The sequence below is a fragment of the Blennius ocellaris genome (genome assembly GCF_963422515.1).
Source record: "Blennius ocellaris genome assembly, chromosome: 3".
Classification (NCBI taxonomy): Eukaryota; Metazoa; Chordata; class Actinopteri; order Blenniiformes; family Blenniidae; genus Blennius; species Blennius ocellaris.
The window spans coordinates 12,417,371-12,441,850 of NC_137652.1; the positions used below are offsets into that span (position 1 = coordinate 12,417,371).

Consider the following 24,480-nt stretch of genomic DNA (forward strand, 5'->3'; position numbering starts at 1 on the left):
AAAACAGTAAAAAGAAACAATTACAAACCTTCCAGCTGCTTTTTTTGACATTCTGTTTTAAAGTACTTTGTGCATAATGTGGGTAAATATGTGTGTTGCAGTGGGTTATTCTGTGAGTTCTCCCCGCCGATGGTCCTCCCTCGCACCAGCCCCTGTGACAACCACGAGTGCCTCAACGGAGCGCAGTGTGTCGTCGTGGGAATGGACCCTCGTTGCCAGTGTCTCCACGGCTACGAGGGCGAGCGCTGTGAGACCCTCGTCAGTGTCAACTTTGTCAGCCGGGAGTCGTACTTGCAGCTCCCCTCCAACTTGCTCTCGCCACAGACCAACATCAGCCTGCAGGTGCACAAAAAATAAAATACAAATATAAACCCTTGTGTCGAATTCTCATATCATTCTGCTTTTTATTCCTGCTTCTTTGTACGCCAGGAAAGATTTAATAGTTTTGTTTGGATTGTGGATTGAGGTTGTCTCAGCTCATTTTTTAGCAAGTTGAGATGTGATGATATATATTTGCATATGAGAGATCAGAGGACAAGAAGTGGAGTTAATACCAGAAAAAGTATAGATATTCCACTCATGAAAGTGCAAAAAAAATTGTTAAAAGATAAACAATTTACAATCCTTATTTCACTGATAAAAGCAAGTAAAACTTCACGTCACCCTCTCTTTCCTGTGCAATCAAGTTATTTATCTCACGTCTTTATATCTGTGTTGCATAAAATGTAAAGTGATATTATTTTCTTTTATCTTTTTAAATGAGCTTCAAGTCAGCATGATGTTTGGAAAGACATGTTTGTGTAAAGATATCCACTGTTTTCTTAAACGCAAAAATATAGTTAAAGTCGGAAAGTATTTATAACCAACATGTGGTGTTTGACACTGATGTGCTTCCAGATTGCTACCGATGAGGACAGTGGCGTGTTGTTGTATAAAGGGGACAATGATCACATCGCCATGGAGCTGTACAGAGGACGTCTCAGAGTGAGCTACGACACCGGATCCTACCCTCCGTCGGCGATATACAGGTACGTGCACACACAAGCAGCACACGCACTGATGTCATGTTCATGTGATGGATGGCACAAATGTTTACATCCTCTCTCTCTCGCTCTCTGTCTCAGTGTGGAGACAGTGAATGATGGAAGTTTCCATGCAGTGGAGTTGGTAGCATCCGACCAAACGCTGTCTCTGTCCATCGATGGCGGGCCGCCCAAATCCATCAACTCCCTCAGCAAACAGTCCACGCTCAACATAGATTCTCCACTTTACCTCGGAGGTGAGGACACTCGCATCTATTTTTGCCCATGTCTCCCTTGTGACAAATACACACCAGATATGATGGTATATAATTAATGATTGCCAAAGAAGCTGTTCATATTAGGATTTTGTGTGCAACCCCATGGCGACAATGTAAACAATTTCAGAGTATTTGTAATCATGCCATATCTAGCCAAAGGCAGTATCAGTAATAAAATAAATGTCTGTTTTGATGAAGGCTAAAATAAACAACAAGATGTGTAGCCCTATTTTTTAACAACAACAAAACTCAAAGCACACAAAGGTTTTGCAAACAGGGCATGTAATTATTTTTTAGATCTTATTCAAAGTAAATGATGAGAATAATTGACAATCGTCAAGCTGTTTATTTGTTAATTTGGTCAAACTACCGCAGGACAGCCTTAGTGGAGTTCCCCAGAGGAAAATTAAACAGCACAGTAATGAATACAATGTGATGGCTGAAACCAGAGTGAGATGATAAAAGTGTCTTTTGCTGTTCACTGCTTGATTTTAGCACATTTTAGGCTTTTTTATTTGTTTGTTGAACAAAATTTAGGTTATAGGTACAGGAATGTTTGATTTGTGAGTTTGTCACGATCTGTTCACATCAATAATTGTCTGATGCCTCTTGTCACTGCTGCCGGACTCATGCAGGCATGCCAGAGCGGGCCTCAGCCTCCGGGGGCCTCTCGGCATTGCAACATAGCACAGGTGGACGCAATGGCACCAGCTTTCACGGCTGTCTCCGCAACCTCTACATCAACGGGAAGCTGCAGGACTTGGCGGCGGGCCTGGAGTCGGGGGCCCCGGGCTCTGAGGCGTCGCAGAGCACCAGCAGACAGTGGCTGGGCCATGGCGTTGAGCCGGGCTGCCAGCCATGCCAGAGAGGCGCATGTGTCCAGGGAGACTGCCACCCAACGGGCCATCGGGGCTTCAGCTGTACCTGCCACCCGGGCTGGACGGGAACGCTGTGTGACCAGCAAGTCAGCAACCCCTGCGATGGCAACAAGTGAGTGTAATTGGCAGCTGTGCAGGCTGAAGGCACTTAGTATTCACTCAGTGTTTCTTTGAGCTTACTAAACTGAGTTTAACGTCAGGATTAGAAACCTTGAAATCAATATTTAACTCCTATCCACTCCTTTATCCTCCTGTCGCTCCCTCCTGCCCCCTACAGGTGTATCCACGGGACCTGCCTACCGATCAACTCCTACTCTTACTCCTGCCGCTGCCAGCCAGGGTTTGCTGGCGTCCTCTGTGACGAGCAGGACCAGGATGCGGCCAACCTCTGCAATCTGTCCCGCTGCAAACATGGCAAATGTAGAGTTTCAGGCCTGGGCAAGGCATACTGCGAGTGTAGCAGTGGATATACAGGAGAGGCGTGTGACAGAGGTGAAAAGTGCGAACACACACACACACACACACACACGGGGGCGTATGAAGCAAACCGCTGTCGCTCGTTCTTTTAAATAGTATCTCAACGTGTTCATCTGAAGCATGTTTCTTTTAACAGTCTTCTGCTCGGCTTCTTATTCATTATTAACTCTCAGCAGTGTGTGTGTCTGTCTGTGTGCGTGCGTGTTAATGTCTAACAATGTGTTATTGTCTCTATACCCACTCTTCTAACCCGTTACCTTTCCAACTCAGCATCTCCTGAGCTTCCTATTAATCCCACACGAGGGGTTACTCAGGTGAGAGCGACTGATCATTCCAGCTTTTCTTCTCTTCTCTTCCTACATTGTCTTGTGCATCACGTGCCAGCATACCTCAACTCACCTCCTCTGCTTTATTCGTTTTCACCTCATCAAACATGAACTCAATGACTTTCTGTCACCCTGCAGCAGTGTTTAACCCTTTAAATATAAAGAAATTGTGTAACAAAAGTCTCGATAAATGACTTTTGTTTAATCTATTACTTGACAAACAAGACTGAAAAATTGCATGATCGTATCCATATGTTGATACGTAAAACATATTAAAGCCAACATTATTCTGATGTAAAAACTGTATTTCTTTTTTAATTGGAACCAGCTCTGTGTGGACATCATGTGTTTTAGATGTAATTAAAATGACAATATTTTGAGATTAAATCATTTTGATCTGGTCTTTGTAGCATAATCCCCATCAATATATTTGTAGGGGGGGGGTTGATGATATAAAATGCCAAAACATTTCATAAAGTCTTTAATTTTGTTTCATTTCTGATGGTGGTGAACTTTGTACCTCTTGGTTTCGTCCTGCTTGGTGTTGTCTACACGCCATCATCTATCCAATCATGGTCTTGGCTTCACTGCCAAGACCTTTATTTATTCTTTATGGGCACTTTTGTGGCAGCCTCCACTTTATATACACCGACCTTTGTGGACAACCACAAATCACTGTTGTGCTTCAGGACCAGAGTTGGGAAATCCTGCTGAAGGTCTTATTTAATTGTTGGTTTACATGTTGTTTTCAGTTTTAAAAGCTATCATTGTGCTATCGCCATTGACTTTTCATAGCTGAAACAACTCATCAGAATTATTTTGCTGTTTCATTCCATGTCAATTTGATTCCCTATAACAACACTTAATGATGAACCATTGTAAGTTAGTTACAGTTACAGGTCGAACACATGTTTTTACAGTACATTGGTATCACATACCGTATAGGATGAAATAACAGGAGTAGCAAGGCTTAAAAGTTTAAAAACTTCAACTGACAATATTATCCACTTTAAGGAGATTTTTCTATAAGTGTACCTGTAAGTGTTATAAATATTTGTTCATGTTTATCAAATTTACATTTTCCAAATAACTGTATAGCATTTATTGACGTCAATTCAGACTGACTGGTACAAAACTAAACAAAAAATTATTCCTTTAAACCTTTCAATTGCTCAGTTTATCAATATTTCATCAGACTTCATGGAACGTTTCTCATTCTTTCCTCCTGAAAGGTTGTAATTATGAAACGCTTTTCAAACCACTGTACTCACTGTTCTTCCGTTTGCTCCTGCAGAGGTGGCCTGCCGAGGAGAACGGATCCGAGATGTCTACCAGAGACAGCAAGGCTACGCGGCGTGCCAAACCCAGGAGAAGGTCTCCCGCCTAGAGTGTCGAGGCAGCTGCCCGGGGGGGGCAGAAGGACAGGGCACCTGCTGCACCCCCCTTCGCAGCAAACGTAGGAAATACACCTTCCAGTGCACTGATGGCTCTTCTTTTGTCCAGGAAGTGGAAAAAGTTGTCAAGTGTGGCTGTACAAAGTGTTCTTCTTCATAAACAGAAAAAAAAAAAAGAAAAAAAAATATAGAGAGAGAGACGACACCCTCGGCAGATTTCCTCCTCTCCAGATATGTTCTGTGTTCCTGCCCGCCTTACTTGATCCCTGATTCCCCCCCCCCGAGGAAACTCTCCAGAGTGCCCCCACTCCCTCCCCTACCATCCCTGTTTTTTTTTTTTTTTAAACCCTGAAAAAAGTTTGGAAAAAAAAAAAAAAAAAAAAAAAAAACCCCAAGAGAAACAAAAAGGTTTCTTGTCAGTGCTGGACTGATGATCAATGCTTCCTTGGTGGGGATGTTGAATTGTATTGTAAAGTACAAAAACTGACTTATTTTTTATTATGAAGTGGAGAAAAAGACACAAAAAAAAAAAAAAACACATGAGTTGACTTTTTCCTGGCATCTACTTCTTTTTGTTGGTCACGTGAGCCACACTGTCTCTTCCCCGGAGGACCGACGGGTCACTGACGGCTGACCTCCCCCGACCTGTCTGTGAGTTGTGCATTTTTAGGAGTATAACCTTAACCGGTAGTACCACAGACTCACCACTAAGAGGAGCTGCGTTAAGTGCATCCCCCCCCCCTCTCCAGCAACAAAAGAAAACCACCACTGTAGTCCCGGTCTCCCACAACAGACCTCCTGAACCCTCAGAGACTGTGTGCATGACCCCACACACAGTGGAGCTCAAGCTTGTGGTGTTTTATACAGCTACTGAACAACACACACACACAAACAGACACACACACACTCACACACACACACACGCACACGCACACGCACACAAACAATTACTCTCACCTTGTAGAGTTAAGTACGTTACCTGCCGGGTCAAATACACTTCTCTCATCTACCCCAGTCAGTCACGAACGACAAGTATTTATTGTACCATAAATACCTGTACTTATTCAGTAGATCCCCCATGTATCAATCTGATTCTTTTAATATATATTAATTTATATTTGTCCTTATTTTTGTATTAAGAGACATAATCTGTCAAGATAGCTGAACTAACAAAATTGTGTCATTTATTTTGGTTGAAGAGAAGCTTTTTTTGTTTTTGTTTTGTTTTTTTTGTTTTTTTTTGGATCACTGAAACTTTTGTGCTTGCAAGAGACCTTAGTTACATTTTAATCTGCAAATGTGACGTGAAGACATTGTATATTTTTGTCGCGTTTCCTGAGAGTTTGTACTGTGCCATTACCAGAAGGTCTTTATATTAGAGTATAAATGTATAGATAATTTCCCTACCTATGTATTTCACACACAGATCTTGTGAGTAGCATTGACCCTAGAGGATGCTTAGAACTGTTTTTACCTTTTTAACAAATTTATGCTTAAAGAATACTGTGACTTTTTCTAAATGAAACTACTTTGTTAGCCCCCTGGTCTCCGATGTTAACATGTTGCTGCTAAGTTTTTGTACCGTAGACTTGGATCCTGATCTGTATGTTATATAGAAGTTCCTGCTCCTACTGTACAGGGGCACCTTGTGTAACAGATAAATATGTCCTCTTCCCACCTCCACACATGTGCATTGTGCTTTATATTCCCCCCTTCTCCATCCCCAGACTAATGTCAGTTACCTGACTGATGTTTGTTTATTAAACACAATATTTACCTCACACTTCTCATTTTTGCCTTTTTGTCGTGATTAAAGTCAGACGTCTTCCCTTGATAATGTTGATTATTGGCTTTAAGGGTAATTATGTGGACACAGTAATATTTCATTATTGCACTGTGCCTCTGATGAGGAAAAAGACCAGGGACGGTCACCTTTACCTTTTCTCATCTGTTCTCTGCCAGAAGGAAAACGTTTAATGTTCCACCGAGGGATTTTGTATCTTATCTTACATCCACCCCCACAATCTTTCAATATTAAAAAAGAAGAAGAGTTTGGCTGCCTCTGTATCAAACAATATGATATATAAACTTTGCGTCTCTTTTTGTTTCCAGCATTACCATCCAGGCACACATCAGGAACTGGAACAGGTGGTCCTCTTCTCCTCCGGTCTTCGTATCCCCAGTGATTGCAGGAGTCGGACAACCCCTCTTGCACTCCACATTCTCTCCCTTTTCACACAGATTCTCCACGACTTATGTCTTGAATGTGTGAAGCTTCATCCTTTCTTGTCTTGTCAGATCATTGTCGCTGCAGCCTCCCGCGTGCAGCAGCCAGGCGGTCACAGTCGTCAATAAGCTGACAATATGTGTATTGATGGACAGGTAGAACTACTCCGATCGTAGTTGTACAATATTGTCTAGAAACCTTTTTTTAATGAGTGTCATTTGGTCATTGGGTTTATTATTGAACAAATATGGCACATGCTTCTCCAATGTCGGTTTTTATTCCTCAAATTCTCGATAGGCGTCTTCTTGAGCGTAATATCTGGGTTGATTCACCAGGTTTCACCGTATGTATCACATTCATTTTCTGAGCAACTCCAACTCCCTGGGCTTGTGTCTCTCTCTGGTTCTATTTTTAGAAGCTAGAAGGACGCTGAGAGTCGGGTGGTGGGCTTTCTGACACCTCGCACTAATAATTCAGCTGTGTTGTACAGAAACAGGAATGGGAACAGGCAACCAGCTGTGCACAACTGTACTGAGCACGTGTGGACCTCTGCTGGAAAGATTTACTTCTTTATTAATAACGTATTTTGTGTGTTTCTCTTGGCCTTTATCCTTTGTCTTTCAAACTCTCGAAGGTCTCCTTCATTCAGCTCTTTCAGAATTATTTTTGGCTGTCATTTTATTAAACAAGATAAATTATTAGTGTGAAGGAGACTTTTGCCTTAATGTGAATTCACTCAATGATATCAATTAATTAATGATAACATCAATTCTAAAAACATGACCAGACTTTTTGTTTCATTTGTTTTCCAAAATGACAAAGTGATTTGATCTATTATTGTGTGTGTGTGTGTGTGTGTGTGTGTGTGTGTGTGTGTGTGTGTGTGTGTGTGTGTGTGTGTGTGTGTGTGTGTGTGTGTGTGTGTGTGTGTGTGTGTGTGTGTGTGTGTGTGTGTGTGTGTGTGTGTGTGTGTGTGTGTGTGTGTGTGTGATGCTATATTTTGTTATACAGCAGAGATTGGGTTGGAAATATATCAGCATACTTTGATAGAAGCAGCAACCCGTGTGTCTGCCAGGTGGTTGAAAATCTCGACTGGCACAAAATGTAAAACTCAGAAATGTTTAGATGCCACGCTACACATACTTGTATGTCACCCCGGGGCTGATAATATTGTGTATTATACTGTACGTCTAAATGTCAGGATAGCTTGATAGCATGATGAAGTAATGTTTACCACTGTGACCTCATAGCCAAAAGAAGTGTTGCATTCAGATCTGGGCCAGGACTGTCTGGTGCAGAGTTTGTGTGTATGCTCCTGTCTGGGTATTTTTCAGGGTACTTTTGACTTTGTCGAGTACAACATGCAAACATCCAACAGGAACCCCCTCAAGAGTGTGAGACACACCACTGAGCAGCCCAACCTTCATGTCATCATGAGTAAGTACAGGTTGAGAAAAATCTAGGTTTCAAGGCCAGCATCAGATTTCAATGTATGTTCTGTAGCCAAAGGCAACTAATTGTATGCGAGTCTCTCACTCTTTCACTCTCTCTCTCTCTCTCTCTCTCTCTCTCTCTCTCTCTCTCTCTCTCTCTCTCTCTCTCTCTCTCTCTCTCTCCTCTCTCCCTCTCTCCCTCTCCCACACGCTCACCAATGCACTTTTATCCTTCTCTTCCACTTTGCTCATCCCGTCTGACCCACTTCCTCTTTCAGCTGGAAACACACATACATCCATAGACTTGTGTACAAACACTCCTGAATGAACACAAGCAGGACTCCTCCTCTTCAGTCTCGCTCTGGGCTTCATCAGATATGAGGGATCCACAATACATGTGAGTCATGAAGCCGTGAGAAAGCAATAAAATGCTTGACCTTCAAGTTTCCGTTGAACATTCCATTGATCAGACGAAGGTTGTTAGTTCATGTGATGGATGCACATTAATGAAGATTCATGGCAGAGCCAAAATTTATTTTCTTCAACTTGGAAAAATATTTGTACTCTTCAAAGGGTTTCTTGATATTGGTCAGTGATGTCACACAGTGAATTCTAATTGAGCTCTGGTTCAGATTTTTTTTTTAGAGTGCAGTTTGTTACAGTGAAACAGAATTCATTCTGGATGTTGGGATCCATCCCGGGAGCCCATAACAAATATGGACAGATTTTAACTGGATGAAAACCTGCTCATAGACACGGTGAGCTCCAACCAAACACTTGTGGGAAACTCTATTTGCACCTGGTAACAAAATGTTCTGAAGATTACGTAGAAGATAATGAAATGACAAAACATTAACTTAATTAAACTTCATAACTTAATTAAGTTTCTATTCCTGGAAGATATTTTAGCACTACCACTTAAGGTCTTCCCCCACAAGCCTTATTCAAGTTAAAGCATTACCAAAGGGAAAAAAACAAAAAAACAGTGCACACACAATGACTAAACAACAGTATTTTAACTTATTTCTTGTTAGAAAGAAACCGCATGTTAACCTATGATAATTAGCTAATGCCTGCATATTGTAAGATTTGACTTTGTTTACCTTAAAAAAATCGAATTTAGACTGCACAAGTTTCACTATTATAGATTAATTTGAGTCTTTATTTCTAATTCTTTGTACAGTGAATCCCTAGTGTAGTAGTTACAATCTGTTGTACACAGAGTGATCGATGCTCTTCTCTGAAACCATCTGCAGCCTTAAGGGCTCAATCCAGTCTAATACAGTCTAATACAGTCAAAGTAGCCACTTTAGAGCTTTCCCCAAACAAAAGACAGGAGACACATTGATGTCGTGAGATTGTTTGGGTGACAGACACATGAAATGAAGAATATAAATAGATGTTTTCACTCTAATGTGACCTTTAACCAAGTTGGTTCTTTTAAAAAGAAAAAAAAAAAAGCTTTCCACTCAGTAACCTACAGGCAACATCTGCACGTTTTTAAAAATTTATTTAACCTTTGTTTTATTAATCCTATTTGGTATGGTGACTATTCTTATACACAATGCCTGCAGCTGACGCAGGTCCTATGTAGGTTACAAGCCCATTACACAGAAAATACCATAAAGATGCACAAACTCTCCCTCCAGAAACAATTACCTGGTGTGTTGTGTGAAAACATATGTTGTCAGTGGCACCTAAGAGAGGTCATCTGTGTATTTATATCACATACACATTTTCAGTTCAACTGGAAGTTATTTATTTGGGTTACTGTAGTGTCTGAGAGTAATGTCAATCATCTAATTGAAGAAATAGATCTGGTAGAGAGATATATTTTACAAAATATTAATAATTTCACCAGATTTTCCAGCACTAAAAAAGAACAGCAGTTCAGGAGAGTCCAAATTCTTGTTGGTTCCATTAAGGCTTGTGGCTCCTTGAGGTTAAAACACATCCCTGCATATTTAACACCAACAAGGAAGTCTCATTAAACCAAAATGAACAGATGTTAAAATGAGAGTTCATCAGAGAGCAGGACAGAAGACGGAGAACCTTTACACACCAGCTGCCTCAGTCCCTGCATTAAATCACATCCTGTGTTTTTCAGGGTTGTCACCGTAAAAGCTTCTGTGTTCTCACATGGTCAGGGCATCTTTCACAGGAACAGCCTTTACAAATTATTCATGTTTGTTTCTTTCAGGATGGGGGGGGGGGGGTGGCAGAGAGCACAGTCCATCCACCAAGATGCACAGCTGACGGGTGCTAATGCGCGTTAGTTACATAATCCCATTTTTTAGAGAAACCCTGACCTCTCATAAATCTCTCTCCATTCAGGGAATGTGAGGGAATAAACCCGGCAATTTGTCCTGAAATAGTCCCTGCAAACAAAAGCTCTCCTAGATATTTCAGAAATACAGTTTGTCCTTTGCTTTTTTGTCTCAATGTTGCTGGTTAGTAATTTTAAATGTTACATCAGTATTGTGAAACATAACATGGTGGTAAAACACCCAAAAATATTAACAGCTGATATTTTCAATTAATTTAAAATAAAACTTGTAAAATATAGCCAGCCTTTGCCTGTGTGACCCTGCTTGACCTTTGACCCAAACTTTGCTGGGCTCCACAAAGAGCAGCATCATTTTGTCATGGAAATTACATTCCAGAATGAAGGAACGACTTGTCATGGTTTGTAGATGTTGTAAAAGTAGAAATCTCCTCTACTTGGCTGTTTTATCTCTCTTTCTACTAATGACAGTTTACAACATTTAACAGAGTGCAATAACCAGTGTGCCACATGGCGTCTTGACCCAATCTCCTCTGTGTCTGGATCCATCCCTACGTGTGCACATGAGTCCTTCCCTCACTTGTCTGGTGCGTTAAACGACGCCACTTGAGGGTAATTTGGTCAATCTGTCCTTTTCGTTTCTGTCCTCGGTGTCCGTCACTTGTTCCGAGTACGTTCTCTGGTAAAACACAGTCACCGTGGTGTTCCCGCTGTCCGCGCTTCCCCTGGTGTTCGTGTTCCGGGTGCTGGAGACGCTCAGCTTCGCCCTCAGCGGGCTGTCCCTCCTCGGGTGTCCCGGTTCGTTGCTCGCCATCACGGTCTCCACCGCCGCGCTCACGCCGGCCAGGCAGCCGCGTCCACGGCAGCGCAACAGGCGCAGGAAGGCGTCTCTGAAGTCCGCGTTCAGAGCATATATGACCGGGTTCAGAGACGAATTGCTCCAGCCGATCCACACAAAGATATCGAAGGTTTTCTCACTCACGCAGTAAGGGCCCCGGCGGGCCCCCGGGGCCCCCGGTCCGGGGCAGAAAGGCAGGGCGCAGTTGAGGATGAAGAACGGCAGCCAGCAGCAGACGAAGACTCCCATGATGACGCTCAGAGTTTTCAGCACTTTGGTCTCTTTCCTGATGGAGACTTTGAGCTGATTCGATCGCTCACAATCCGGGTGAAGATTGAGCTGAGACTGGTAGTTGGGGTTGGCAGCGATTTCGGTGCACAGGTGAGGAAACTGCTCCGGCGCGTCCGAGCGGCAACTCTGCGCGTGTTCCGCCGCGCGCTCCAGGGAAGAAATCATCCGGATCTGCACGCGAGCTATCCGGTAAATGCGAGTGTACGTGACGACCATGATGGCAACGGGGATGTAGAAACTGATGAGGGATGAGGAGATGGCATACGTGCGGCTCAGGCTGGAGTCACAACTCCCATCAGCGCTTTGACCACCGGGCGCCAAGTCTTCCCGGGTCGGGTTTCCAATCTCGACCCGGTGCCAGTTCAGCTGCACGGGAACGAAGGAGATGACCACGGACACCGTCCAGGTCACGCCGATCATGACCGAGGCCACCTTCCTGTCCATGCTCCTCTCGTAGCTGAACGGGCTGGAGATCGCCCAGTACCGATCCAAGCTGATGACGCACAGGTTGAGGATGGACGCCGTGGAGCACATGATGTCGCAGGCCAGCCAAGTCTTGCAGAAATCCCCAAACGGCCAGAAACCTGCCACCTCAGCCACGGCTTTCCACGGCATCACCAGCACGGCGACCAGGAGGTCGGACAGAGCCAGAGACACGATGAAGATGTTGGTTACTTTGGCGCGCAGGTGCCGGTACCGACAAACCGCGGCGCAAACCGTCAAGTTCCCCAAAAGTGTCCAAATGATGAGCAGCGCCAGGACGCAGCCGGTCAGGGCCCGGTGCGCCGGTAAATCCTCCCGACTGCCTTCTCCGACCACTGCCAGCGTATCTGTGTTATTCATCGCCACATGTTAAGAGGAGAGGACCATTCTGTGCCATTAATAGAAGGGGGGAAAAAAAAAAGAGGATGATAAGTCACTGACAGGAGAGCGCTCGTCCTGCTCCAGTCTGGCTGGTAAGTGCTGCAGCTGTGAGCGCAGAGCAGATTTACAGCGGGACCACTTGCACCACCAGCTGACAAACACTGCTCCGGTGTCTGCCAGCAGCCTTTGTTAATGCGCCCTCTCCGATCCCCTGCGTTAGTCACCGTTCATCATCTGCCATAACTCCGGGCTGAACTATTCGCCTCGAAGTACGCCACGAGGAGTTTCATTTATTCTCTGGTGAAAATGCCAAAAGGTTTTTTAATAGAAAGGGGAAAATGAAATTCCTTATCAGATCAGTTTTATGAGAAACAGCCATGTACAAACACCAAACGTGAAATAAAGGTTAATCCACAAGCTAATGGAGGTTCATGGTGGGCTTTAACATTTTTAATCAAATAAAACAAGCCACACTGATAAATCCACATATATAAATATAAATGGCTGCATACATTTATTAGCAAAGAGATGGGTTATTTGTCATTCATTATTCAGTATTTCTAACAGATGTGTTTTGTCTTTCATGTTTTCAGAGATAGAAAGACTGAGAGTATGCATAGCAATGGACCACACCATTTACACAACCATCAGCACAAAAGTGCCACACAAAACACAAAAACCAGGAGATTCATATTATCGCTCAGTTAAAAACTTGCCAATACATCAGTTCCTCAATAACACAAGCATAAATCCAGATTTCTGTAAATGAATGAATGAAGTTTTATTTTGATTGTTGACATTCAACAATTGCACATTCCCTTCAAGAACACAATTCTCACAACCAATAAAAAGTTTTGGGCAGAAGCAGCTGTAAAATTACAATTTAAAAATGTGAAATCAGTAAAAAAAAAAAAAAAACCTCATATTTACAAAAGACAAGCAAAATGTAGAAAGCAGTACTGAGTTTCACTAACATGCCTCACTGTTGTTAGGCCTGTTAGGCTCTTTCGTCCCTCTCAAGAAGCCTCGGTTTCATCAGCATCATCACCTTGTCCCTCTGTGGCTCCCTGCAGACCAGACGTGTGTCAACCAACTGGCCTCATCACACTGTCAGGGTCACAGCTGGTGGCGGCACGTCTGACCTCACACTACCCACAGCTGCTTCACATCACGTAACAAACACTAATATTGCATCAGGCTAGGGTTAGCAATGACCGGTGAGCAAGAGCAATGACCGGTGAAGATATTCATGCTGTCAGCAATATTGCTGTGAAGACTGTAAAAGAGGGTCTGTGTTGTTGTTAGCTCTGTTGCATTAATTCTCCGCTACACGTTACCATCAAGTGGTGTTATTCAGACACTGTATACTACAGTGCCAGCTGAATTTGAAATAAACGTGTGTTTATGAGGCCACACTGTGCGGTGGTCTGCACGCTTGCCTCATTGGTCTCTTTCTGTTTGTCTGGGTTTTCTTCAGGTAGTCTAGTTTCCTGCCGCTGTCCAAAACCAGGCATCTGAGGTTAACTCTGTCACTCTAAATTTGCTATATATGTGAACGTGATGTCTGTCTCCCCGAACGGCTGTGAACATCAAACCCCACAGCGATTTGTTTAACAGTCAAGGAGGGGCTGGAGCCAATGCCAGCTGTGGGCGAGGTACAACACTCCGTCTTTCAAAGGTCAAATACAAATATATAGACAGTCAATGGGCATTTTTACAGTCACCAATTATTAACCTCAAATGCATGTTGTTAGAATGTCAGAGGGAACTCTGAAAGCAACGTTTTATGCAAAAACAGAACATGCAAATTGTACAGAAAGGTCCTCCATCTTCAACCAGGGACTTTCTCCTCTGAATTTGACTTTAAACAGTTATTTTTATCTTTAAGATACTATTCACAGTACACACGCGCGCACACACTCACACACACACACTCACACATTCATTTTCCTAGTAGCTACAACATGGAGCTTTAAAAAGTCAGGGGAATTTTACTTGTGATTTGTGTTTGCTATGTTTTAGTGTTATTTATCTGTTTTATATTAAAATGTCTTGACAGGATGAATATACAGTAGCTGTATTATTGTACTGTAGTGAAGATGATGCAGGTTGGCATTGTACAATCTGGTTTTTAGAGCCTGTTTCTTAGGTTAGGAGTTTTAAGAGGAAAGGTGTGTGAAGACTTTTGGTCATAAAATTGTGGTTAACAGGCAGTTTTTCACCACAACAAATTCAAATACACACACCAAACATAACTCTTATGGGTTCACAATGCAGAGGATACACTTTGACTTTTAGAATAAAGATGGAAACAGATGGCACAGCTAGACATACAACAATAGTAAGAAAGACCAAAATAGCACTGAAACCATATTTGAGCTTCATTAAAGTCAACAGGGTTTTATTTGAACACAGATTTGGATGATGAATATGGAGACAGCAGTGAAAATCAGGGGGCAGGGAGTTGATAATCAGATTATCCCTTCATTTTGCAGAGTTCGTACTATTTTTGTACATTTGCTGATTTAGGACACACAACACGAATTACACCCATTTGATGAAAATAAATTGCTTTGGCACAGGCATTATTTGCTTTTCTTGTTCTGGCTGACAAAATGGTTCGATTTGAAAAATGACATTTCCCAAGTTCCAACTTTACATCTATTAAATAATATAATAAACACAGATATGAAGGTGTGTATAATTACTTAAATACTAAATATTTGTAGTGTTACTGAAGGCATGGGGAAGCTGTGCATATCTGAATGCAGCCGTCATTGTGTCACTTTGTGTCTCTGTGGATGTCTTTGCAGTCCTCTCCTGCACCTTTTTTATCAATCTGTTGTGGCAAATGCAGTTTGTTTGTTGTTTGTCTGTTGTGTGCTGGGGCAACTGCATGACGGCCAGAGAGAAGAAGTGTTGCCAGTAGCTTTTAATATTGCTGGACATCTGAATTTCCTCATTTGGGGATGAATAAAGTACTTTGTCTGTCTGTCTGTCTGTCTGTCTGTCTGTCTGTCTGTCTGTCTATCTATCTATCTATCTATCTATCTATCTATCTATCTATCTATCTATCTATCTATTTATCTATCTATCTATCTATCTATCGCAGTCTCAGCCCATCATTTCACTGCTCTCTGGCCCATATTCACCATTTACTGTAATTGTATAACTTCTTATTGTTTCACTTTTGTTGTTTGTTCTCTCAGTCTGTCCAGCTTTAACCCCATCATGTCCCTCCTGTGTTTACGGTAAAAGCTCAGTCCCTCTCTGTCTGATGAAGTTTCCACCACATTTGAATCATATTTTCTCCTGCTCAGAGTTTAGCTGGACATCGAGTACAGCAGGTTTCTCTGAGAATAAAGTCTCCAGAACAGTGGCAGGGTGCAGCTGAAGTAAAGACTTGGGAAAGCACCTATGGGGCCACAAACATAATGTTTGTGAGAAAGTTTTAGTCAGATGCTGCAACTGTACAAACAGTTTGGCAATACCCCAAGCGTGGTAAAACTGGGAAGTATAATATCAAGGTTTCTCTCCTAATTGTCAAGACCTAGTTGCCACTGCATCTGTAAGAGAGGGGGAATTGATGGATGGCTGCATAATTCTCCAGGTATATGTTGCACACACTATTGATTAAATCAGTAGTTTCCATTTGATTGTGAACTCCACTAGATGGAGGCAAAGGTCAATTCATAAGATGAAACCAGTTTATTAGTTTCCAGCCTCATGCCTTTAGATGTTCCACCAGAAAAGTAATGAACAATGAGGACATATTGAGTCTGCTGCATCGCCTTATTATATTTTAATTAACATTAACCTTTGAGTGCACAAAGTTTTTTTTAAATGGAAACTCTTTACAAAAAAGATAATGAACTTCAGCTTGAGCCACATATATTAATTTGGTCCAATTTTACTCTGCAATGGTTGGTGTAGCAGTGCTTGATTTTATTTATAAAATGGGGGTAGAAAGGGATGAATGAAACAATTGCAAGCAGAATACAAATCTTCATATTTTAATGTGCATTTTATATTCCATATACTTTTTTTTAACAAATATTTATATCCCTTGATTAAGCTTGTACAATTCTTTGTAATTGAATTGTCCTTCTGCTACTACTGTGTGTACTGCTACTGACAATGCTATGATTTTCTCCACAGTGGGCTAAATGAGGGCAAATCAATCAATATAAATCATTTTTAAAAGGCAGTTTAGTAATTTTACATTCACCTGGCCCTATGAGCCTAATTTGATTTTCTATCCAACCACATTGTGATAGCGAGACGGCTGGGTCTTGTTATTCTCAAGACTGCAGTTCTTGTGGGAGATTCTGGATCTGCTATATTCAGAATCCAACAGAAGGAAACCGATGCCCTGTGCTGTCCAATGTAACAAACAAACTGTGGCTTGGATTGTTCCACAAGTTAATGTCGCTTCTGATCGTAAGACGTCACAATACAAGATGCATCACACTTTGTTTTGTATAGGGAGTTAAAGGGGGAGGCCGACCCTATATCTGGCAGGTGATTATAATGTTATAGGTTACGATAAGGGATCGTTTGTGACTCTTCCTGTAGCTTATGTACGAATTTCATACAGTTTAGTTTCCCTGTAGAAAATAATCATCTCTCTTTTCTGATTCAGAAGGATTTATGTCACCGTTAAATTCTTCATAGTCAAATCAAGGGCGGAAAAAAAATCAATAGTCGGTAAAACAAAAAAATGATTACACAATATCAAAGGTTTATTTTCCATTGGATCAACAAGCAATCTGTAAGTTTGCTGAAAGGTACAGTACATACATCCTTCACTGTCAGGAGGTAGGCTTTAAGTCTGAGCAACTTGTTAGATGTGAGACAAGCAAACATTCACTCTTTTTCTCCAATTCTCACATTCATACACACTTTTCAAACACTATGCTACACTAGAAAAACCCTTTATAGAAGCTTTGAGTGGCTTTATTGTGCATACTTTGCACAGTATACACCTATAATGATAAGGACACCATTTATAGTCCATGTAAAGTCCATGCACAGTCCATGTATAGTCCATGCACAAGTATTTGAGGTTGTTCTGCTCCCACATTTAACTGACTCTGGAAAATGCCATCATCTGGTTGCTTAAAATGTAATGCATGAAACACAATGCCTATAGCTGGATGTCTAGCTGTTGGCTCATCAATAATGAAGAGGCCATGCATGTTCGAGGCGAGGCCTAGATTGTCTTACCGCACCACTGCTCCGTGACACATGCAAGCACACCTGACGTTAACTAACCAAGAGGAGTCTCTGTGCGTGTACGGTTAAATGGATGATTTGTGTGCAGTGACCTCGCCCTCTTTATGTCAAAACAAAACAGTGAACCGATGCAAACACAATCCCACGTACACGCATGTGCAGACACACACACACACACACACACACACACACACACACACACACACACACACACACACACACACACCGGACGGTGCTGACACATGAAATCCAATGTCTTTGTCGACAAAAGCTTTTTATATTCGCCTGCATTGTGATGAAAATGAGTAACACTGAGCTCCAGCGCTGTTGGAGGATTAGCAATGATGAAATGTGTCAGGACGCCTTGGCAATGATGAGGATGCTCATGAGGAAGACCATGACGAAAAAGATCCACATAAAAAAACGATCCATCACCTTGGCGACCTTCTTCCACTCTGCCGCCTTGACACACGTTGCTCTCTGTTCACGGAAACAGTTGGCGATGTACTGGATGTTCTTCACCACCTGGAAAACACGCGCATTGATTAAACCAAGGGCGAGAGCAATTAGAGTTTCGAAGAAACACAGCGTGTCATACCTGCTTGTGTTGGAGGCAGGGGCAGCAGCAGGGGCATGCTGGGATTTGAATTTTCTCCGGGGTGAAGAAGATTTGTTCCTTCAGCGCCTCATTCAGGTGCTGTAGGTTTCTCGGATGTGGAGGGGTCTGGTAGTCCAGGTCGTCCCTCCTGATGTGGTGGTAGTGCTGCGGGGGCTCATGTTTCACCTCGCCCCTCTCCAGCCTGGAAGCACCATTGTTCTGGTTGTTGTAGTGATGATGCCTGCCGTTGGTGCTGCCATTGGCCTGGCTTCTGTGATAATTACTGTGATGATGCCCCCCATGGCCATTGCTGTACTTGTAGGCGTCATTGTCACGATGGTAGAAGCCATCTTGGAAACGGTCATCATGGTAGTAGCTCTTATCACTCAACGGCTCCTCCGGGTACAGCGGGGTCTTCTCGCTCTCTGGAGTCGTGCAGTTCTCCCCCACTTCATATACAAAGAAGATCTTCGACATGTAGTCGATGATGAGAACTTTGGCCCAGTGAGGGACTGGTTTGGCCTCGGCACCACAGAAATGAATGTTCATGATAAAGATGGTGAGAGAAGTGGAGGCTGTGATCATTGTCATGGTGGCAATATAGTACTTTCCTACAGGTGGGGGCAGAAAAATAGAAGAAGAAAAAAGGATGATACTCCATATCACTCATTTAGTTCATTCAATATGATAATATGATATAATTTTATGAGGACATACGTAGTAACACTTTATCAAACACACAGTTTCAGAATTCTCAACGTGAAGGTTTGTTTGTATTGTTTTTCAAAGCTCAACACATTCTCTTGCTAAGAAGAAAGACTGTTCATGGGTAGAATGAATCATATCAGAAATGACAAAATTCCCAATGTATTTTGCTTTCGAAACAATGACATTTAAGTTGTTTCTTTTATCTTGCCAAGTAAACACAGAAATAGATTTTTCTGCTGAAAATAAAGATATGTTGATCAGAAAATCTTCATATTTTAAACAACCTTATTCTGAAATAATGTCAAAGTTACAACCACAGTCACATTTCTTGCTCGACACTGCAAGAAGAACTGTTTGGTGTGTTTTAGTCTGTTAACATGTGGTTTAGTATATATTATTTAATAATGACAATGATGAACTTAACAACTGTTTCAGTTGATGTTACTGCTAAAACATATTTAACTATTTAGAGTTGTAGTCAATATTGTGTCAAAGTTGCATATGTTGACAAACTTTTAATAAGCCAAATATTTTTTTTTAAAATGCAACAGGATGATATACAGCAGTGAAACTGTAACACTACAAAAATAAATGTTGTTGATACAGACTCAACTAATCATCTTTTTAAAATAAACCTAATGGAGGGAAATTTTCGACCAAATAAATACGTGGAGATATTTAGAGATACTTAGAGATAATGATCAGCCCATTTCTGATCTTGTGTATATACGAATTGTATGTTTTGTTTCTTTGCTGTTGTTTTTATTCCCTTCTTTCCTGATAACAATGACTTACTATGGCTTCACTTGTCAAATAATATTGTGAGAAGACAAAAAGGCCGTACCTATGTATGGCATGCTCTCTGCGGGAGGCATGCTTTCTGCCACCAGCAGCTGGAAGACAGTGAGCGCCAGCAGCACGGTGACCCCCAGGGAAACCTTCTCGCCCGAGTCGGCCGGCAGGTAGAAGCCCAGCGGGGCCAGGAATGAGATGAGGAAGCAGGGCAACAGCAGGTTGAAGATGTAGAAAGAGGAGCGACGTTTCAGCAGCAGGGTGTAGGTGATCTCGGTGTAAGGGTCGGAGCAACAGCCGTACATCATGACATTTCTCACTGCCGGCATGCCATGACACTCCCACTCCACGTTGTCCACGAAGTCGGACAGGTCACCTGAGTCCATGCCCAAACTGATGTCCACCTGTGGAGCGGAGGACACTCGTAAAGATCACGAAACTCATGAGGCGTTACAGAGTGCTTCGAGGATCATTTGTTTGGGAAATCAGAAAAAAATAGTCATATCACTCACGCTGTCATTTTACTGAGATTTTGATCCTTGAAATAGAACATTTGAACTTACTTTTATTTTTCTTGAACTCACCGTGTGACTTTAAATTAAGGTAACAAAAACTCTATTTTTTTTTTCATATAATACAGTACGAATGCTTCAAAATGAATACCATTCCTTGACATAATACATACCCCAGAGTGCTATGTAAGGAGATTTCAGCAATTGAATGTCACTATAAAACACACTAATGTGACTTGTGTGTGATTTACTCTTAATACAACATGCTCAATTGCATTTTACTCACCAAATGTTAAATATATCACAATTTCTGGCTCAGAGGCCTCGAAACTAGATACATTTCTGAGCGCTTTGCTGTAAATGATTGGCTTTAGCAATTTAAGCACCAATGTCTTATTTGCCAAGCAAGTACTGTAAATCTGACTTTATAAAAGCGTCAGGCATGTTTGACAACCTATATTAGTTTTATGTGCCCAGTGCCCAGTATTTATTGTTAATATATTGGACCAGGTAAAGAGAATGGAAGGCAAATGTGATTTATAGCAGAATGCCATGCACAATCATTAGTTTTAAATACAAGAATCAAGGTCACTTCTCAACTAATGGATCAAATGCATGATTACACTTTCCAAACCCCAGCAGCTTTTACCTCAGCGCTGTAAAAAGTGACCAGTGTTGTGCTGTTGATTGTGTGATAAGTGCTCCAACAAACCAGCAAGCAAACACAACATGATCCTGGAAGTTGGAAGATGGATTTCTTTAAACAGCTCTTTAAATATTAATTTATTCTCTAAATAAATTCTTGTAGGAAAGAAATCATGCTGGATAAGGCAGGCAGCTAACACCCCATATAACTTAACATCCATCCACTGGTATCTCGGTGTTACTTTACAAGTTAGTGCAGATAAAGCATATGAGGTTACTTGGGAAAGTAACTCTTGTGTTACCTTTATTTGTCCCTCTTTATCTGGATGCTCAAAATTGCTGTGTTGTAATGTGGCTGATGTTAATGTGACACCTTTCGTGTTTCCGTCAGGACAACAGTATTAATTCAGGATTAATGAGTGTCTGCTCCTCCAGCAAAAAGGAGTTCAGTGAATGAGCAACAGTGGAGTGTTTCACAGGACGGATGGAAAACGCTACAGTTAACGTTGGTTAGGACAGAGTGAGAATACAGCTTTTCAGCTCAACCGTTATTAGAAGGGACAAATCTACAAACAAAAAACAAGTCCAGTTATATTTAATAGCTCAACTCAATTAGTTGACTTGTGACTGGAAAAATACTAGAGTGGCAACACCTATTGTAAATATTATTTTGTAATTATTAAATTCCCTAACACCATTATTAGGAATATATGTTATTTACTAGAAGATTTAAACAGAATTTCTCTCTGAAGATGCCTCTAATCAGTAACAACTCTTAGTATAAAGACTAATAAAAAAAAAAGGTATTTTAAGTTTAAACAAAAGAAATCATGTTTCTTTTCTGGAGTTTGTTTTTCGAAAGTGTGCTGTCAGCTCTTCATGTGACTTTTTTCAACATCCTTCTCTTCCTGCGCATGAACGTCCAGCTGTTTACACACCTGATTGCCATTGTAGGTCCAGGAGCCGAAGGTGAGGTTGCACGACTGCCAGTCAAAAGGAAAGTAGGAGACATCCACCACACATGAGCTCTTTGTGATGGCCGGAGAGTCCCAGACGATCTCTCCGTTATAACGGAGTTTGACGTTCGTGTTGGAAGGACCTGATGACTCTTCGTCTGCTCTGCACTCACAGAGAGGGAGCACATATTCAAACATCAAATGTGATTGGGATGCACTTTCTCTGCATTTCATTGTATTTTGCCTCCTTCGCACTGACTTGTTGTAGAGAACGATGTCCGGCTTCCAAACCAAGTCGCTGGGGATGTTGATCATCTCGAGGTCGTCATAGTCGTCCTTGTCCCACTTGAGGTAGGCGTCATACCAGACCTGCCTGATCCACAGGTATGTTGTTAGCACCTGGTTCCTCTCGTCCTACACACACAAAGAGGAGTGTCAGATGGAGGCAAGAAAAATATCTGCAACACACACATACAGTGTGCATATTACATTTTAGGTCATTAAAGTGAGTTTATGCAGGTCTGGTCTGTTCTGTGACTTTAAAGAATGAGCCATGATTAGAATGAATAGGCAATTAAACATCTGTTTTTGATGTAAACTTATCCTCAACTTCAGCCTTTTTATTAATGTCATTTAATGGAATTATGTCAATTTAGTTTTACAAAACGTGATAACATACAGGACAAATACAGACTTCTAAAACATATGATGGCTACGAAAAGCTCAAGTGTATTGGATTGTGCATGGTTAAACCATAAAATAGATTTCACCATCTGTGCAATTCAGTACTCAAAATTATTCACTTGTTCCTTATTTTTTTCTCTTTCATATCATCTTTTTCTAGCAAAGCTCAGATTGTAACCCACTGTGTAACCTTTCAGAATTTACCACTTCATAATATCATGTAATCATGCAGTGACCAGAAGTAAATACATATATATTTATAATTTTTTTTTATTTAACAAACATCAGCCAGTTCTCCAACTTGGATAAAGCAGGTATCAAGAAAGACAGACAGATAGTAGAGAGCTGAACTTTTCCAGAGATCAAAAAACTTCTGTCTGGCTGGAAAAATTATCACACGAACAATTCAGAAAAAAAAAGAAATATTTATACAAAATCATGTAATGTAGAATAGTCAAAAAGTCACTGAATGGTTAGCACTCTAACTTCTCTACTAAAGTGTCTCAGGTTTGAGTCCAGGCTGAGGGGGGTTACATGTGGTTTGCATGTTTTCTCTAGTTACACCTGTTAAATGCATTTTAAGGTTAATAGGTGATTGATGATGATCTGTCCCAGGTGAACTCTGCCTTCCCCCTTAGCCAGCTGGGATCAGCTCCAGCAACCCACAACCTTCTTTAGATTAAATGGTTTAATGGGTGGATACATATTTCATTCAATATATGTGTCCTGTATATTCAGTAATATGTTGAAACAGAAATGGTGCAAATGCCATGTACGCCATTTCTTACAGTTGCAGCATCCTGAACTATCTCTGAGTAGTTAAAGTATTTGCAGTTTTCTGCTGATGAAGCTCAATATTTGCGCTTCTTCTGTTGCTCACCATATCTTTGATCTGTGACAGGGTGATCTGCAGGGAGACGTTGAGGGCTTTGTCCGTGTCGTCCACAGGCCGCAGCGCGTTAGAGTAGTCCTCCATCAAATCATTGAGAAGCTTGCGGGCATAATGACCCTGGGCACAGTGGGAAACTGAGGGGGCAAGTGGAGATTACAGGGTAGGTACAAGACGCCAAGAAAAAAAAAAAAAAAACTGTTGCACAGTGAAGAAGAAAAAAATGAAATCAAAGGAATAGGAAAAGGAGACAGGCGTGACTTGAAAAGCAAACCTGTCTATCACTTGTGTATCATTATGCATCATAAGCATCACGAAGAACTGACCTTGTAGCAAGAGGCTGACCCAAACCATCATCGTTGCCTTCCTCATTTTTTAACCAGTCACAAGCCGAGGGATCAATTATTCAGCAAAGCAGTTGCAGGGACACGTTGGAGCCAAATCCAGAGTGTCATCCGATTCTGATCTCCATTCTCCCCAGAGAGGCTGAGCCAGCCCAGACCGCGGTAAAATTCTCAAAATGTTACATCCTCTCAGACGCTCTGAATGCTTCACTAGCTGTTAGTCGTACTTCTGTACATCGCTCTGTGTGTAATCGCTGTCCTGGAACAGGACCTGAGGCTATCACAAGCGCACACACTGAAAAACACAGGCACACTGCAGTATCACATCGCCCACGAGCACTGGGTGAAATGTGATGCCTGCAGGCCTATCCCCTTCTGAACACACACACACACACACACACACACACACACACACACACACACACACACACACACACACACACACACACACACACACACACACACACACACACACACACACACACACACACACACACACACACACAGAGTTACTGCATTACACAGTTAATGACACATGTCAGTCACACAAGTACACACATACAGTGACACTTTCTTACCCATGCTCAGCTCATTCAAGATGAACACGTACACACATGTTCCTGCGGATGCAACACATGTCCCGCACATTTGAACATTTTAAAAGGCAAAATTTAGGTCAGTTAATCAAAGGAAGATTGTACATTTGTACCGAATAAAGAGGCCAGTAGAACAAATCAACTTGTTTGCATTTGACTCCTCTGCCATCACTTCTTGTATACGAATTTGTCTATGTGGCAGTCCTCAT

At 41.8% G+C, this 24,480-nt stretch overlaps 3 protein-coding genes across 3 annotated transcripts in view; 1 reads left to right on the forward strand and 2 right to left on the reverse strand.

Annotated features, from left to right (window-relative positions):
• The window catches only part of slit2 (slit homolog 2), a gene marked incomplete at its 5' end in the record, with an annotated part of 93,502 nt that extends 87,357 nt beyond the window's left edge, over nt 1-6,145 (forward strand). Inside the window, 6 exons of the mRNA XM_080520772.1 lie at nt 102-342; nt 898-1,028; nt 1,125-1,279; nt 1,936-2,290; nt 2,456-2,670; nt 4,276-6,145. Of these exons, the coding sequence (XP_080376898.1) occupies nt 102-342; nt 898-1,028; nt 1,125-1,279; nt 1,936-2,290; nt 2,456-2,670; nt 4,276-4,535 (1,357 nt within the window). The 3' untranslated portion in view covers nt 4,536-6,145. The remainder of the gene's footprint in view (nt 1-101; nt 343-897; nt 1,029-1,124; nt 1,280-1,935; nt 2,291-2,455; nt 2,671-4,275) is intronic.
• Nucleotides 6,146-10,911: 4,766 nt separating this feature from the next.
• On the reverse strand, nt 10,912-12,291 carry LOC308149408 (D(1) dopamine receptor-like; the record flags this gene model as incomplete). The annotated part of the gene is made up of 1 exon (XM_080521136.1): nt 10,912-12,291. The coding sequence occupies one exon, from the start codon at nt 12,289-12,291 to the stop codon at nt 10,912-10,914; it is 1,380 nt and encodes a 459-aa protein (XP_080377262.1).
• Nucleotides 12,292-17,901: 5,610 nt separating this feature from the next.
• Nucleotides 17,902-23,703, reverse strand: chrna9a (cholinergic receptor, nicotinic, alpha 9a; the record flags this gene model as incomplete). The annotated part of the gene is made up of 7 exons (XM_080494335.1): nt 17,902-18,072; nt 18,146-18,756; nt 19,698-20,049; nt 21,741-21,921; nt 22,018-22,172; nt 23,323-23,468; nt 23,658-23,703. The coding sequence occupies 7 exons, from the start codon at nt 23,701-23,703 to the stop codon at nt 17,902-17,904; spliced, it is 1,662 nt and encodes a 553-aa protein (XP_080350461.1).
• Nucleotides 23,704-24,480: the final 777 nt, after the last annotated feature.